The following is a 17,759-nucleotide window of genomic DNA, read 5'->3' as shown; positions in this document are numbered from 1 at the left end:
CCTGTCCATCTACACCTCACACTCATCTACATCTCATCACTTCCATATATACCTCATCACCTCCATTTACACCTTACGCCACCATCTATACCTCATCACCTCTATCTATACCTCATACCATCATATATACCTCACCACCTCTCTCTACATCTCATCATCTTTATCTACACCTCACACCTCCATCTACACCTCACATCACCTCCATATACACCTCACCTTCTTTATCTACATCTTACGCCACATCTATACCTCAACACCTCCATCTACACCTCACCATCTATCTGTCTACATATCCTTGTCTCCATCTACAGCTTACCACCTTTATCTACATCTTTTCACCTCTATCTGCACCTCACACCTCCATCTATACTCCATATCTCCATTTATACCTCATCGCCTGCATCTGTACTTTATAACTCTGCCTGTACTTCACACCTTCATCTATGCCACCACCATTTTACTGCTACTTCTACAACCATATCTCTGCCTCTGTCATTTTCTCCATCATTCCCACCACCTCTCCTTTTGTCAACAGACAGACAGCAACCATCCTTTTGGGTGGTGTGGCAGGTGTGGACTAGGAGACTACCTGCATGGCTTTAGTCTAGAGAGGTCTTCAAGGTCTTTGAGATTAAAAAAAAAAATGCCTCTAGCTTTTGGTGTCACTTAATCCCTCCAAAATAATCCCTTTGGAGCATTTTACAAAGATTGAATCAGAGATACCTAAAAATAAGCACACATGTTTATATAAACTCATTGACCGCAAGTATAGACTGCCACTATTTCTAAGTCATGCCCTAATCTGACAGCTGAACATTTAGGTACTTGCAATGTGATAAGATCTTTTACCGACATCTCAGCAGTCCTCAAAGCTCTAACAATTTAACAGTTGGAGACATTCAAGTGAGCTGTAATTTTGAGCCAACTGGGGTCACCCTAGTACGTAACAACAGGTCCAGGTCTCTGCAGATTCCTGGAAATGCCACTGCCCCTCTCTGGGCCCCAATTTTTCATTGTATAAAATGGGAAACCTTGAGATAGGGCTGGATTCTCCAAGTTCTCTTCCAGTTCTATCATCTCTCCAAGACAGAATTCAAAAAGAATCTGGGATAAAAATTATGCAGGGAGATAAAATAGCATTTCAAAATCAAGGCTGGAATATATCACTGCCATAAAACGATCACCAAGTTAAAATCAAGAAGAAAGTTAGAGCAAAGGCATCTGCCTATGATCATGGCCAGCCCTGTTCAGACCCTGCTATACCCTGATCTGTCAGTCAACCAGGCATCCATCCCTGACCCTGCAGAAGCGTCCCTCCCCCCACCTTGGTCACATGGCTGGCCGCCACTGAGCCTCAGAAGTCAATCTCCAATGCCCCAAATACTGTTCAGCCTGGAAACCACAGAGAGCCCTTCTTGCCACCCAACAGGAACAGAGCAAGTGGTTCTGGCCTCCCTGAGATTTGGATCCTGGTTCCCAGAGCTAAGAACACAAAGGTAAGTGTGCAGCTGGAAGCTTCAGAGAAAGTAGACAGAACTATGCAGATAAGGGAAATGTGCTTCATAGCATGAACACAGAGTAAGAGTGAGCTTCACACACACTGAAGAGGAGAATACCAGGAAAGCTGGACAAATCTTCCAGATGAGTATAGAATATTTGATTTTCCTTTAAAAATTATACTGTTTTTGTCACCCTGGTGCCTTGAGGTTTTTGGGTGCAAAACCTCAGTCCAAATGAACAGAAATTACAGGAGACTTGTTCTGTCTGACACTATGGTGAGTTAGTTCTATCTTGTTCTCATCTAATAGAACTGAATCTTTCTCTTCTAGGCACGTAAATTTCTGTTGTCTTTATCAAATGTGTTAGACTGGCTGAAATATTTATGAAGCAGCAAAAACCCTGTGACTTAACCTCTTTCCCAGAAAACCATGGGAAAATTAATTACATCTGCTAATGTAGCATCTCAGGATAGAAACAGAATAATGGCTAGTCTCCTTTCATTACACATTTTCGTTTTTAGGTTTTGGATATGGTACTTGGTTTTACTACTGCTAGTTTTCTTAGGGATATTTGTTTTGTCCTTTCTCTCCTGGGGCATGCTTGGGTGTTTCAGTCTGCAGGGCCCCAAGGCAATGGACAAGCTACGGGTTGAGAGGGTGGCCTTTCCCGGGCTTCTAGCTTAGCTTTCTAAAGCACAGCATGACCCCGTGTCATTCTTGTCGATTCAGTTCACAAAATAATCCCAGATAAGCCCTTGGGGAAGTCCTTTTCTGAAATACTTTGGGCTGTCAGAGGGGTGCATCAGACACCATGTTGGCTGGTGTAGAGTTCATAGATATCAAGGTCAAGTGGCTTAAAAGATGCTGTGGAAAGAAAAGCGCTCCAAAAACTGACCAGCGAATGTGGCACAACCTTTTTACTAGTTACTTTTTTCCCAGAGACATGGATGTCTAATCTTAAGGATTCATTACCATGCTTTACCCTTCTTTCTCAGTAAACTATTTTGTTCTGTTCCCAGTATCTAGTGCAAATATCTGGAACAAAGTGGATACTCAATAAGGATTTGTTGGATTGAGCTGATGTGCCCTTGTGGATAGGGAGTGGGTGGGTACCTAAACACTGAATGACTCCATCATCAGGGTTCTGATGGCTAAAACATGCCATACATCTTTAAGGCTAGCTGTGTTACCACCTCCTTGCTGCTTTGGACATGTAGCCTCCTTGGGTAGGGACCTTTGTTTATCTGTTTGCTAGGGTAGCACTCTGCTTTTTGCTCTTAGAGCTCAGGGTGTTTATTTATTTAGATACAGAGTCTTGCTCTGTCACCCAGGCTGGAGTGGAGTGGCATGATCTTGGCTCACTGCAACCTCTGCCTCCCAGGTTCAAGTAATTCTTCTGCCTCAGCCTCCTCAGTAGCTAAGATTACAGGTGTGCATCACCACACCTGGCTAATTTTTGTAATTTTAGTAGAGATGGGGTTTCACCATGTTGGCCAGGCTGGTCTCAAATTTCTGACCTTGTGATCTGCCTGCCTCAGCTTCCCAAAGTTCTGGGATTACAGGTATGAGCCACTACACCTGGCCCAGGTGTTGATTTTGTCAGTAGGATTTTGAATTCTCAGGGATCCCAGATGTGATTCCAGACTAGTGGTAGGGGCAATGAAATGAAAAGTGACTTTTAACTCAGGACAGAGAGAAGTTGGTGTGTTCCCTCACTGTAAAGCCATACTCAACACCAAGGTGATCTATAATCTAAAGATGGATGAGAGAATAACAGTGAGCTAGTTGGGCAGGGGAGGAACTGGTGTTACAAATTCTTTCATTTGCTTCATGCCAGAGGCTGATGTATTGCTAGCACAATTCCTTTGGCAAGATAATGTAGTGCATGATTGTACTGGTTAGTGGTCTTTGGATGCAAGTAATTCAAATCAGCTGAAGCTAGTTGAAGAGAAAGAGGGTTTTTTAAAGAAATTTTTATTTTTTAAAACATCAAATTCCTTTTTATCAAGGAGGAATTCATTATAATACCAGGGAAGTCTTGTGGGCAAGAGTTCAGCCAGGCCTAAAGAAGGGCCTGGAACCCAGAAGTGGAAGACTGTCAGTAACCCATACCAGGCCTCCTCTATTTCTCACATCTTTACTTCTCTTTTGTCTCTCTCCCTCCTTCCTTCTCCTTTCCTCCTTCCTTCACCTTTCCTCCTCCTTCTTCCTTCCTCCTCCCTTCCTCCTCCTTTCCTTTCACTTCCCTTTCCTTCCTTTCCTTTTTCCTCTCCTTTCCCTTTCTCTTTCCCTTCCCCTCCCTTCCCTTCACTTCCCTCCTTTTTTCCTCCCCTTCCCCCCTTCTTTCCTTCCCTTCCTTCCCTCCTTCCTCCCTTCCTCCTTTCCTCCTTTCTTTCCTTCTTTCCTTAGGTTTGGTAATCAAAAATAATCCAGTTTCAATCCTGGCTCCACCATGGCTGGTTCTGTGATCCAGGACAAATCACTTAACTCTTAGTCTTCATTTCCTCATCTGTAAAATGGGGGTGAAAATTATATACCTCTCTGAATTATAGTGGGGATTAAATAAGATGATGAAAGCAAAATACCTGACATTCAACTAATATACATTATATGAAATGCTAGAGGTAGAAATTCTGTTTCATGAATTAGGTTGGGACTTTTATGGTAGGCAGTATAGTTGTCAATCAGAGCAGTTGGTAATCCAAACATTTCCCCAGGGCCAACACTCAGCTTGAGATGGATGGACTCCTTTGAAGATCATGTAGGGGAGTTTGGGTTCTTCTCCTACTTCTGCATATTCTTGGGAGGGAGCTTCTCTCAAGTTGTGAGAAGGTGGGATCTAGTACAGAGGAGATGAGGCAGGAATGGTCGCAGCCAGTCCAGACTGGAAGGGATTCAGCTACCTGAATATTACAGCTACATTATAGCTCCACACTTCTATAGTTTGTAGAGTTCTCATCTATGTTTGCATATGTAGTGATAACTAGGCATTTCATTATTTTTCCAACAAACTTTACTTTGTTTTCCAATCCGAGAATCCATAGTACTTCAAATAGGAAATAACATATTTTTAAAACATGTTGGAAAGCTCTATTTCATTTTCTTTAGTCAGGCACTCGTGGTTGCAAACATGAGAAACCCAAATCAAACATGAGAAAAAATAAAGTGAATTTAACAGCTCAACACAACTGAGAAGGGCAGGTCAAAATTAACTGACTCAGGAAGTCACAGTGTTATCTGGACTCTGTTTCTCTACTTTTCTTGAATGCTTCCCTCCATGTGACAGGCAAAATAGTAACTCCCAAGCTTATCAGCTTAACAATGCCAGAGTGAGCAGAGTTTTTGGATGAATCAAGCAGAAATGTCCTGGGAAGAATTCTGATTGGCACGGCCAGGGACATGGGATCATTCTTGAACCAATCTCTGTGGCTGGAATGGAGTTTCATTGCTTTTTGGGGTGTGTTTGGCCAGCCTGGGCCACATGGCTTTTCCTGCAGAGGCTTGGGGAGACATGGAGTCACCCCCTAAACATTTGAAGGTGGTTCTCTATGTGAAAAGAAATCTGTTACTCAGCTTCTCTGTACTCGTCACACCATACTGGAGTAGGAAGACATCAGCTTTTTTTTTTTTTTTTTTTTCTTTTTTGAGATGGAATCTTGCTGTATCACCCAGGCTGGAGTACAGTGGCACGATCTCGGCTCACTGCAACCTCTGCCTCCTGGGTTCAAGCGATTCTCCTGCCTCAGCCTCCCAAGCAGCTGGGACTACAGATGCCTGCCACCATGGCCTGCTAATTTTTGTATTTTTAGTAGAGACGGGGTTTCACCCTATTGGCCAGGCTGGTCTCAAACACCTGATCTTGTGATCTGCCTGCCTTGGCCTCCCAAAGTGCTGGGATTACAGACGTGAGCCACCTCACCTGGCCTGGAAGATAACAGCTTTTTAAAAATCATCAACTGATCCAATTTAATAAAAAATATAAATTGGGAGTTACTTTCTTAAAATAGAGGTTTTAAATGTGGTTCTAGATCAGTAGCATCAGCTGCAATTGAGAACTTGGCGGAAATGTAAATTTCTAGGCCCCAACCCAGATCTATTGAATCACGCATTCTGGGGATGAGGCCCGGCAATGTATTTTAACAAGCTTTCTGGAGCTGCTCACATGTGTAATCCCAGCTACTTAGGAGACTGAGAAGGAAGGATTGCTTGAGCCCAGAGGTTGGAGGCTGCAGTAAGCTATGATTACACCATTGAACTCCAGCCTGGGTGATGAAGTGAAATCCCGACTCCAAGAAAACAAACAAAAAGTAACCTTCTAGGTATTCTATTCTGATGCATGCTCAAGTTTGAGAACCACTGCCTTAAAGGGTTCTTTGTTCTGTAATTCCGCTAAGTATTTTAAACATGATTCACTTTGAACAAATAGATTTAACTATTAATTTTCAAGGATGCAATTATCAAATAAAGTAGAAACACATGTCATATTAAATTATTTGCTTTAAAATGTTTAGAATAAAAAAGCCATAATTTAAAAATCAATTAACACATGTAAGAGCTTTCCATAATAAGCAATGGAACTCCATCCCAGCTTCCCTCTTACACCACAGTTCCACTTCCCAAAGACAACCACTAGGAACTATTTTAGCTTTTTCTGTTGGCTACCTATATTCTTCTAATAATAATGATAGTAATAATTATTCCTGCTATTTATCAAAATTAGACATTAGCCACTTACAAGTGAATATTTAACTATTTTACAACTACAGACATGTCTTTTTTATCCTCCCAATGTAGAATATCATCACTGTTTTTAGTTCATTCAAGAATCAGTGTTTATACTCATGATTACATGCCATGATCACATTTTATTTCTTGCAGAGTTTTAATTTTTTCCTGGTGTTTCTACTTGTTATCTTTTTTCTTTGCATTTTCTGTCTGTTACTTTCTTGAGTTGTTCCAAAATCTCCCAGAGTGTATCAAATCTTTTGCATTTCATTTTTTTTTTCCCTGGGTGTCTTCTTCCAAAGCCTCAATTTCTAGCTCTTTTGAGGACTGATTGATTTTTGAGGACACAGCTGTCATCTGGGGACTGACCTTCATTATTCTGATTTCATCCACTCTCTCCTGTGTCTCATTGTTTTTCCCTTCTTGATTAATAATGGGTAATTTTTTAAAAGAACTTCCTGCCAGGCGCGGTGGCTCACGCCTGTAATCCCAGCACTTTGGGAGGCCGAGGCGGGTGGATCACGAGGTCAAGAGATCGAGACCATCCTGGTCAACATGGTGAAACCCCGTCTCTACTAAAAGTACCAAAAATTAGCTGGGCATGGTGGCGCGTGCCTGTAATCCCAGCTACTCAGGAGGCTGAGGCAGGAGAATTGCCTGAACCCAGGAGGCTGAGGTTGCGGTGAGCCGAGATCGCGCCATTGCACTCCAGCCTGGGTAACAAGAGCGAAACTCCGTCTCAAAAAAAAAAAATAAATAAATAAATAAATAAAAGAACTTCCTAGGAAATTATGAAAGAGAAGTAAAATGATTTTTTATATGTCTGAAAATGTCTTCTACCCTTACTCTGGACTGGTCGTTTGGCTGGGTAGAGAATGTTATGTTGGAAATAATCCTCCCTTGGAATTTGGGTGGCTTTGCTCTATCATTATCTTCTCTCTCTCTCTCTCTCTTATTTTTTTTGAGACAGAGTCTCACTCTGTCACCCATGTGGAGTGCAGTGGTGCAGTCTTGGCTCACTGCACCCTCCATCTCCCAGGTTCAAACTATTCTTGTGTGTCAGTCTCTCCAGTAGCTGGGATTACAGGCTCATGCCACCACATCTGGCTAATTTTTGTGTTTTTAATAGAGACAGGGTTTCATCATGTTGGCCAGGCTGGTCTCGAACTCCTGACCTCGAGTGATCCACCCACCTCAGCCTCCCAAAGTGCTGAGATTACAGGTGTGAGCCACTGCATCCTGCCCATTATCTTCTCTTATTCAACTTACTGAGGAGGAGTCTTCTGCTAGTATGATTTCTATTCTTTGACAGGTGACCTGTTTCTGACTGTTTCACTCTAGAAGTTTTCAAGAGCTTTCTTTTCTTCATAGTCACTGTTCTAACATTTCCTAATGATCTAGCAAAGTGTGAGGAGTTTCTTTCCCAGTCATTTTTTGTGCAGAGTACTCAGTTGACCCATTTTGCCTGAGACTATTATCTCATAATGTTGGGGAGACTTCTTGGTTATTTTTAAAAATAACACACAGTTGGGGCCAGGCACAGTGGCTCATGCCTGTAATCCCAGTACTTCGGGAGGCCGAGGCAGGCCGATCATGAGGTCAGGAGATCAAGACCATCCTGGCTAACACAGTGAAACCTCGTCTCTACTAAAAATACAAAAAAATCAGCTGGGTATAGTGGCATGCGCCTGTAGTCCCAGCTACTCTGGAGGCTGAGGCAGGAGAATCACTTGAACCGAGAGGTGGAGATTTCAGTGAGACAGGATCATGCCATTCCATTCCAGTCTGGGCACCAGAGTGAGACTCCATCTCGAAAAAAAAACCTTAAAAAAATTTGATAATAAAATAAATGTGTACAATATGACAGATATTCATATATTACTGTCCAGAATTAACAGATGTTAACATTTTATCATATTTGTTTCATATCTATATTTATTTCTGTCATCTATCCAAAATACCAAAGATCATCAACCATCATCACCTTTATCCCTCCCCAGAAGTAACCTGACGTTGGTGTGTATCATTCCTCTGCATAATTTTATGTTTTTATTACTTATAAATGTAAGTATGATCTATATTGGTGGTGTTTTGTTTGTTTTAAAGTTTTATATAAATAATATCATTTTGTTTTACAACTTCCTTTTTTTTATACATTATGTTTTTGAGATTTATATATGTTAATACGTAAAAATCTAGTTCATTCATTTGAACTGTCTATTGTCATCCATTATGTGTCAGTTAGGAAGTTTCCTCAGCTAAAAGTAATATAAAACTTGGCTAGCAGTTTAAATACAGAGTTGTTTTTCAGATAACAGTAAATCCAGGGATAAGCAGTCCAGAGCTCAGTGATATTCTCAGGAACCCAGATTTGTCTTATCCTCCTGCCTTGTCCTTAGCCTATGACTTTGGTCTTCATACCTGTCACCTCATTGTTGCAAGATGGCTGCTTTATCTCAAAGTCTCAAGGTGGAATGGTAAAGGACAAACTGTGCATTCCAACTGTGTCCCCTCCCCTCCCCTCCCCTCTCTCCTCCCCTTCTCTTTCAACAGAGTCTCACTCTGTCGTCCAGGATGGTGGAGTGCAGTGGCAGGATCTCAGCTCACTGCCACCTCCGCCTCCCGGATTCAAACCTCAGCTTCTGAGTAACTGGGATTATAGGCACCCACCACTATGCCCAGCTAATTTTTTGTGTTTTTAGTAGAGATGGGGTTTCATCTTGTTGACCAGGCTGGTCTCAAACTCCTGACCTCATGATTCGCCTGCCTCAGCCTCCCAAAGTGCTGGGATTACAGGCATGAGCCACTGCCCCTGGCCCCAAATGTGTCACTTTCAATGAGGAAAATAAAAGCTTTCCTGGAAGTCTTACCTAGTGGACTTCCACCTAAATCTCATTGGCTAGATAGGGTCACATGACTACTTCTAGAATCAGTGACTGGCCAAGGACAACCAGATCACCATGAATGGTTTATTTATTTTTATTTATTTATTTATTTATTTATTTATTTATTTATTTTGAGACGGAGTTTCACTCTTGTTACCCAGGCTGGAGTGCAATGGCACGATCTCGGCTCACCGCAACCTCCGCCTCCTGGGTTCAGGCGATTCTCCTGCCTCAGCTTCCTGAGTAGCTGGGATTACAGGCACGCGCCACCATGCCCAGCTAATTTTTGTATTTTTAGTAGAGACGGGGTTTCACCATGTTGACCAGGATGGTCTCGAGCTCTTGACCTCGTGATCCACCCACCTCGGCCTCCCAAAGTGCTGGGATTACAGGCGTGAGCCACCGCGCCCGGCCATGAATGGTTTATATAGATCCCAATTCATGCTTGAGCCTAGGGAAGGTGACTACTGGCAATCAAGGGCCCTGTGTCTCTACCTGAACAAAATGGAGTTTTATAATCAGGCAAGAACAAGAGGGAATGGATGTTGGGCAGTGTGGCAGAAATGCCAGATGACCACCCTATGCCCATTCTTCCTTTTTCCCTTACTGACAGACTCAATATTATTTGCCTAGTAAAAATTACTTTCCCAGAATCCTTTGTCATATGACCCAGGTGTGGTTTTCAGTAACCACATCTGGGTCACCTTTGTCAACAAATAATTTTTAGTAGAAGTATATGCCAAATATTGTACAGAACATATACTCAAAGTTATTTGTTATCTGAAATTCATATTTAACTGGGAAAACTGTGTTTATATTTGCTAAACCTGGCAACTCTATCCAGGAAGGAGGATCAAGGAAAAGTGAAGGGGATTTCTTCTGAAGATGGTTTATCTAGGAAGGGACTCCCTCCTCAGGTTCTTTCTCCTGTAGCTCTTCAGCCAGAGAGAGCTGAAGAGCATCTGAGGGAAGTGATTCTTTTTAGTTGGCCATAGTGTTACTGTGGCTGGAGCAGAAATCAGAAAGTCAGAGCAGAAAGGGGGATGGGCATCAGGGAAGTAGCTAGCAGCATCCTCTACAGGTGTCTTATACTCCCCAAATAGTTACATCCAGTGGTGATACTCAAAATATTTAACAACCAGCATGGCACTGATGCTGACCAACCAAAATGAATACCTGACCACTAACAATGAACACCAACCATCAACAGCCATACCAATACATGTTCGGTGGAATATCAACCCTGTTTCTATTGCTATTTTCAGGAAAATTAACACTCGATTTATTATGACTGTGTAAATATTGCTCACAGTTGAGTATAGTGTACCATGATTAGTTTTTCCTTTCCTTGACAAACTTTTTATATCCTTTTGCAGCAGTCAAACACAATAAGACCATTTTTCAGATCCAGGTTTTATCCTGAAGACATCCTGTCCAGAGCTCTAAGATGTGCCTGTTACTCTCTAGACTGCTGCAGGGTTCTTCTCTGGTGATTTGCCTTTGCCCGTTGTTTGTGGTGAATCCCATTTCCCAGAGTTAATTTCTTTCAAGATCTTTATCTTGCTAAAGTTCCTCCTGCAATCACTTCCTGAAAAAAAGGTGCATCAAAGGTAAATTTTCGAGATAGTTTATGTCTGAAAATGCCCCTATTCTACTCTCCCACTTGATTATAGCTTGATTGGGACTGGAATTCTAGGTTGGAAATAATTTTCTCTTACTTTTGGAAGCATGATTTTTTTTTTTTTTTTTGAGACGGAGTTTCGCTCTTGTTGCCCAGGCTGGAGTGCAATGGCGCGATCTCGGCTCACCGCAACCTCCGCCTCCTGGGTTCAGGCAATTCTCCTGCCTCAGCCTCCTGAGTAGCTGGGATTACAGGCACGCACCACCATGCCCAGCTAATTTTTTGTATTTTTAGTAGAGACGGGGTTTCACCATGTTGACCAGGATGGTCTTGATCTCTTGACCTTGTGATCCACCCGCCTCGGCCTCCCAAAGTGCTGGGATTACAGGCTTGAGCCACCGCGCCCGGCTGGAAGCATGATTTTATTGTCTTATAGCTTCCACTGTAGCAATTGAGAAATCTGATGTCAATTCTTGTTTCTGATTCTTGGTAGGTGACTTATTTTTTTCTGGAAGCTTTTAAGATCTCTTTATCCATGATGTCCTAATGCTTCACGATGTTATGACTTGGAGTGGATTTTTTAAAAATTAATTTTTCTGAGCCATGAGCAATTTCTTGCAATCAGAAAACTCAAATCCTTTAGTTCTGGAAAATATTTTCATGTTATTTCACTGATAATTTTCTCTCCACTATTTTGTTTAATCTCTCTTTTGGGAACTCCTATTACTTTCTTGTTGGGGCTTCCTGGATTGATCCTCTTGGTTTTCTTGTTTTGTCATATTATTTGTTTAATCTCTTTTTATTTGTATTCTATTATCTCATATAGTCCTTCAAATTTATGTTCCAAATCTTTTATTGAAAATTTTCTTCTAAGATATTTTTAATTTCCAAAAGTTCTTTCTTATTCTTTAAAAGCTTATAGGTTCATAGGTTTATAGCATTCTGCTTTTCTTGTCATGAATACAATGTCTTTTCTTGTCTCTGTTGTGAAGTCCTCTAATTTGGTCTTGAGAACTGTCTCTGAAAAGTAGCCAGAAACCAAGATAGCCACTTTCTAGGAGAGCTGTAACCAGGAGGAGAGTAAGGTTTAGATGTGTCAGTCAGGTGAGACACAATGAAACCAAAATACATAAAACCGAATAAATTTATTACTTACAGATCTCAGAGAGGTTAGGGGTTGCTGATGGGGTTGGTGGGAATTCAGGAGGCAGTAGGATGTTCAATCAGTGAATGGGGAAAGAGAGAGAGAGAGAGAGAAAATGCACTATATTGCAAACAATCACGTGGGGAGGGGAAATTTTGACAAGGCCAAAGGAGTACAACTAATTGGTTTTCAAATAACTTATGTCAGGCCAAAAAGTGGATGCCAAGGAAGCAACTATATTAAACAAACCTATGACAGTCTCCTTGAAGATATTAACTATCTATGTTTTTGTCTTTGTTTTGTCATCTTTGCATAGGGGCCATGCTAATCTCTGTATTATTCCAATTTTAGTATATGTGCTACTAAAGCAAGCACCAGCCGCATAGTTTTGAAAAGAACTTACAATTTTAAAAAATATATATATTTAGGGAGTACAAGTGCAGGTTTCTTACATGCATATATTTCGTTGTGGTGAAATCTGAGTTTAGTGTACTCATCACCCAAATAGTGAACAGTGTACCCAGTAGGTCACTTTTCAACCCTCACCCCGCTCCTACCCTCCTACCTTTTGGAGTCTCTAGTGTCTGTTACTCCACTCTGCATTCCATGTGTACCCATTGTTAGCTCCCACTTATAAGTGAGAACATGCAGAATTTGTCTTTCTGCTTCTGAGTTATTTCACTGAGGATAATGGCCTCCAGTTTCATTCGTGTTTCTGCAAAAGATGTGATTTCATTTTCTATGGCTGAGTAGCATTCCATTGTAAATAGAATAAATATATATATTTATATTTAATAATAAATGTAAATAAATATATATATTACATTTTCTTTATCCAATCCTCCATTGATTATACTTGGGTTGATTCCATATCTTTGCTATTGTGAATAGTGCTGCAATAAACATACAAGTGCTGGTATCTTTTTAATATAATGGTTTCTTTTCCTTTGGGCATATACCAGTAGTGGGATTGCTGGATCAAATGGTAGTTTTATTTTTAGTTGTTTGAGAATCCTCCATACTCTTTTCCATAAAGGTTATACTAATTTACATTCCAACCAACAGTGCATGTTTTCTCTGCAACCTGGCCTGTTATTTTTAGACTTTTTTTTTTTTTTCTTTTTGTGAGACAGAGTCTGACTCTGTTGCCCAGACTGGAGTGCAGTGGCATGATCTCGGTCTGCATCCTCCATCTCCCAGGTTCAAGCGATTCTGGTGCCTCAGTCTGAGTAGCTGGCATTACAGGTGCCCACCACCATGCCTGGCTAATTTTTATATTTTTAGTAGAGATGGGGTTTCACAATGTTAGCCAGGCTAATCTTGAACTCCTGACCTCAGGTTATCTGCCCACCTTGGCCTCCCAAAGTGTTGGGATTACAGGCATGAGCCACATGCCAGGCCTAGACTTTTTAATAATAGCCATTCTGACTGGTATAAGATGGCATCTCATTGTGATTTTAATTTGCATTGTCTGATGATTAGTGATATTGAGCATTTTTTATGTTTGTTGGCCATCTATATGTCTTCTTCTGCCAGATAGCTGTTCATGTCCTGCCCACTTTTTAATGGGGTTATTTGTTTTTTCTTTTTGAGTTGTTTGAGTTCCTCTTTGTCACATGCACAGTGTGCACATTTTTTTTTTCATTTTGTAGGTTGTCTGTTTACTCTGTTCATTGTTTCATTTGCTGTGTAGAAGCTTTTTAGTTTAATTAAGTTCCGTTTGTCTATTTTTGCTTTTGTGGCATTTGCTACCACATAGTTTTTAATGGTTTCTTTGGCTGCCTACATTGCTCCTGTTTCCTTGGACTTTTTCTTTTCCTGTTTGTTTTGGTATCTGTCATTCTGGTGATTCTCGGCTGGCTGTTCATATTTTTTTTTTTTTTTTTTTTGAGACGGAGTTTCACTCATGTTACCCAGGCTGGAGTGCAATGGCGCGATCTCGGCTCACCGCAACCTCCGCCTCCTGGGTTCAGACAATTCTCCTGCCTCAGCCTCCTGAGTAGCTGGGATTACAGGCACGCACCACCATGCCCAGCTAATTTTTTGTATTTTTAGTAGAGACGGGGTTTCACCATGTTGACCAGGATGGTCTCGATCTCTTGACCTCGTGATCCACCCGCCTCGGCCTCCCAAAGTGCTGGGATTACAGGCTTGAGCCACCGCGCCCGGCCCGTGATCCAGGAGGATCTATAAATGTTTATGAATGTGGTCCTGATGCTTGTGTATTGAACATACATGCGTATTTCACACACCCATGTTCACCTTGGGGTGGAGCCATATCATTTAAATGTATTACAGTTAGACAGTATATGTTAAAAGGTATTTGTAAGACACAAATGCGGCCAGTGCTTGTTTAGCTGCTAGAGGAAAAGAAAAACCTGTGGCAGTTAGAACACAGTTTATTCTTCAAGTGTAGGGGTGCAGGACTTAACTCTTGCCTGGCCTGGCCTGAGGTCTTGTTTATAGTTTGGTACTTTATTGCCATCAAGAGTCTGTTCTGTCAGTCTTATTCTCTATTTTAAAATAAATCCTGGTCAGTTGTGTCTACACTGCAAAAGGGAGAGGATATAACAAGGTGTGTCTGAACTCCTACCCTGTCTTGGCCAGGATTTCGTTTTTTAATGTATTTCTGAGGCCCCCTTGGCCAAGAGGGAGTCCTTTCAGTGGGTGGGGAGGCTTAGGATTTTATTTTTAGTTTACAACTCTTTTGTACCATAACAAAGCGTCAATAATTATCAATACATGACGGATTGTGGCACCTTCCCACAATCATTTTAATCGCATTGATTAATTTAGGTTTTCTAATTCTTTTAAAGCCAATTTTGATACTTCTATTATTTATGTAGTGAAGTACCCATTTATTAGCCTTGTGGCTAAGAGCTCTAGTTCCAGAAACAGATTGTCTGGATTTGTTTTTCCATGCGGGTAGTCATTTAAGCTGTCTGTGTCTTGAGTTTCCTCATTTGTCAAACGGGAATAATAATGTTATTTATCTCATAGGGTTGTTGAGAAGATTCAATTAAATCATACATGTAAAGCACTTAAAATAGTGTCTGGCACATAGTAATGTCAACTATTGTTATTTAAGTTTTAAAATTAATTGACATGAATTTTTTAATGGAATTATATTACAATTTTTAAATTCTCTGCTACATTTTCAGTTATGTCCCTTTTTTATTCCTAGTGGTGTTTACTTATAAATATTTTCTTTTCTTCTGATTAGTCTTACATAGATTGCCTTTTTTTTTTCTTTTTTATTGAGACAGAGTTTCACTCTGTCACCCAGGCTGTAGTACAGTGGCACAGTCATAGCTCACTGCAGCCTCAAACTTCTGGGCTTATATAATCCTTCTGCGTCAGCCTCCTGAATAGCTAGGACTATAGCACACCATCACACGTGGCGTGCATATATATGTATATTTTTTTTCTACAACATACATATAGTAGAGATGAAGTCTTAATATGTTGCCCAGGCTGGTCATGAACTCCTGGCCTCAAGCAATCCTCCTGCCTCCTGGCCTCCCAAACCAGTGGAATTACAGGTGTGAGCCACCACATCTGGCTCAACTATATTAATAATCTTTTAAATTAAGTATCTTTGGAATTTGTTAACCATCTTATGGTTTCAAATTCTTTATTTCTTTCTTCTTTGTTTCTTTCTTTGTTTCCTTTCTTTTTTTCTTTCTTTCTTTCTTTCTTTCTGTCTTTCTTTCTTTCTTTCTTTTTCTTTCTTTCCTTTCTCTCCCTCTCTCTCTCTCTCGCTCTTTCTTTCTTTCGAGACAGAGTGTCACTCTGTCACCCAGGCTGGAGTACAATGGCAATGTCTTGGCTCACTGCAACCTCTGCCTCCCAGGTTCAAGCAATTTTCATGCCTCAGCCTCCCAAGTAGCTGGGAGGCATGTGCCACCACGCCTGGCTAATTTTTTGTCTTTTAGTAGAGACGGGGTTTCACCATGTTGCCCAGGCTGGTCTCAACTTCTGAGCTCAGGCAATCCACCCATCTTGGCTTCCCAAAGTGCTGGTATTACAGAAGTGAGCCACTGCACCTGGCCCACTTGATAATCTTCTATTTCATTGTTTTCTGCTTTTATCTTTTATATTTACATTGTTCTAATTTCTTTTTCTGTCTTGTTCTTTTTCTAGCTTCTTTAGTTGAGTGGTTGTCTTTTTTTTCTTTCTTCCCTTTTTCCTTAATTTCTTCCTTGTTTCCTTGTTCCTTCTAAGTATGCTGCATCCTACAAGTTTCAATATGTTGTAGTTGTAAATGTTGAGTTCTAAATATTTAATAATTCCCATTGTGGTTTCCTATTAAACCCATTATTACAAATTATTTTATATATAAGCATATTTATATAAAATAATTTTGAATGATGGGTTTAATAGGAAACCACAATAGAAATTTGACTTATATATGTATATACACTATAGAAACACAATGAATTTACTTTTGTGAGACCTTTCTGTGATCTAGTATATGTTCTCGCTTTGTAAATGTGTCATTTGTACTTGAAAAGGAAGTGTGTTCTCTATTTGTTGGAAATTATTCTTCAATTTGTTTATATGTCCTTTTTTTTTTTTTTGAGACAGAGCCCTGCTCTGTTTCCCAGGCTGGAGTGCAGTGGTGCAATCTCAGCTCATTGCAACCTCCACCACCCGAGTTCAAGAAATTCTCCTGCCTCAGCCTAGCAGCTGGAATTATAGGTGCATGCCACCACACCCGGCTAAGTTTTGTATTTTTAGTAGAGATGGAGTTTCACCATGTTGGCCAAACTGGTCTCAAACTCCTGACCTCAGGTGGATCTGCCTGCCTTGGCCTCCCAAAGTGCTGGGATTATAGGCATGAGCCACCACACCTGGCTATATGTCCTTTTGTCTTAGTTTTTTATCTGTATTGAAGTCTCCCATTATGATTGTGGATTTGACCAGTTCTCCTTGAAATCCTACCCTTTTTAATGTATACATTTTGAGGCTGTGTTCCTTTTACTTTATAGTCATGAAGGTGAAGGAGGAGAAGGCTGGGGTAGGAAAGCTGGATCCCACTAACCACAGGAGGAGATTTCCGGATCAGAAAGGTGAGGTCACTTTGAGGACTTGATGCAAATCTTAGAAGGGACTGAGAATTCTCTGGGTGTCCAGCTCTTTCAGCTGGAGAGTCTAGGGAGCAGATTCCTTTTCCTGACTCATACACAGTGTCTCCTTAAAGCTGGTAGGACCAGCCTTCATGGTATCCCCAGGTGACTGCATGGTCAGGCCGGAGACAAGAAACTGCCACTTTGCCTATGTGGATTAGAACATAACTTCCTCAACACAAAATTTAACTCACCTGATTTTGCAAGATCTACAAACCATAATATATGCCAAATATCAACATTTTATATTAATTGATTTCCAAAGTGGCAGCTTGATTAAAACCAGTGCAAGATGATGTTGGGATGGCAAGTATTTCTGTTGCTCCAGAATTGCAGACTTTGGAGGCCCAAAGCCTCATACACACTACAGAGAAGAAGCCATGGGGCTTCTTCTAAAAAGGCAATCAGATGGGTGGCTACTGCCATCATTACTCCAGCCCCACTTGAAGAAAAATACCAACCTCAATGCCCACCTAGAGGCTTGGTGAGCTGTGGAATGTGTAGAGCCACTCTGGAGCTGTCAAGCAAGAAGAATGCCCTAAAGAGTTGCTAGGAGAGCTTGGCACATGTCCTGAGCCAAACTGCAAGATGCTTATAGTAAAAGGAGAGTTCCTGCAGAGCCATGAAGGAGAATGTGTAGTCTTGGGGGAGGGCAAGCCATTCCCCACAGTTCACCAGCTAAATCACCATGCTCATTTGATTATGATAGAAGCCAAGAAAAGATGGGACAATTTAGATTCAGGGCAGAAAGCAAAA

The 17,759-nt window shown here is 41.0% G+C and overlaps 1 protein-coding gene and 1 non-coding gene across 8 annotated transcripts in view; one reads left to right on the top strand and one right to left on the bottom strand.

The window, feature by feature from the left end:
- Positions 1 to 17,759, top strand: part of SLC4A5 (solute carrier family 4 member 5) — a 135,910-nt gene that overhangs the window by 18,657 nt on the left and 99,494 nt on the right. For 4 of the 7 annotated variants that reach the window (XM_032243367.1, XM_032243365.1, XM_032243364.1 and 1 more), the window contains exon 3: positions 16,866 to 16,946. The exons of 1 other annotated variant lie outside the window; for it this stretch is intronic. In XM_032243367.1, coding sequence (XP_032099258.1) covers positions 16,866 to 16,946 — 81 coding nt within the window. Of the gene's footprint in view, positions 1 to 1,306; positions 1,497 to 16,865; positions 16,947 to 17,759 lie in introns of all 7 variants that reach the window. 2 more of the 7 variants (XM_032243370.1, XM_032243369.1) reach the window with 2 other exon arrangements.
- On the bottom strand, positions 12,146 to 12,249 carry LOC116527044. Its single transcript, XR_004258357.1, has one exon. It is a non-coding gene; the product is annotated as a U6 spliceosomal RNA (small nuclear RNA).

This window comes from Sapajus apella, unplaced genomic scaffold (genome assembly GCF_009761245.1).
Source record: "Sapajus apella isolate SASKATOON/1434 unplaced genomic scaffold, GSC_monkey_1.0 scaffold52, whole genome shotgun sequence".
Lineage (NCBI taxonomy): Eukaryota > Metazoa > Chordata > Mammalia > Primates > Cebidae > Sapajus > Sapajus apella.
This window is presented reverse-complemented; position numbering and strand designations above follow the sequence as displayed.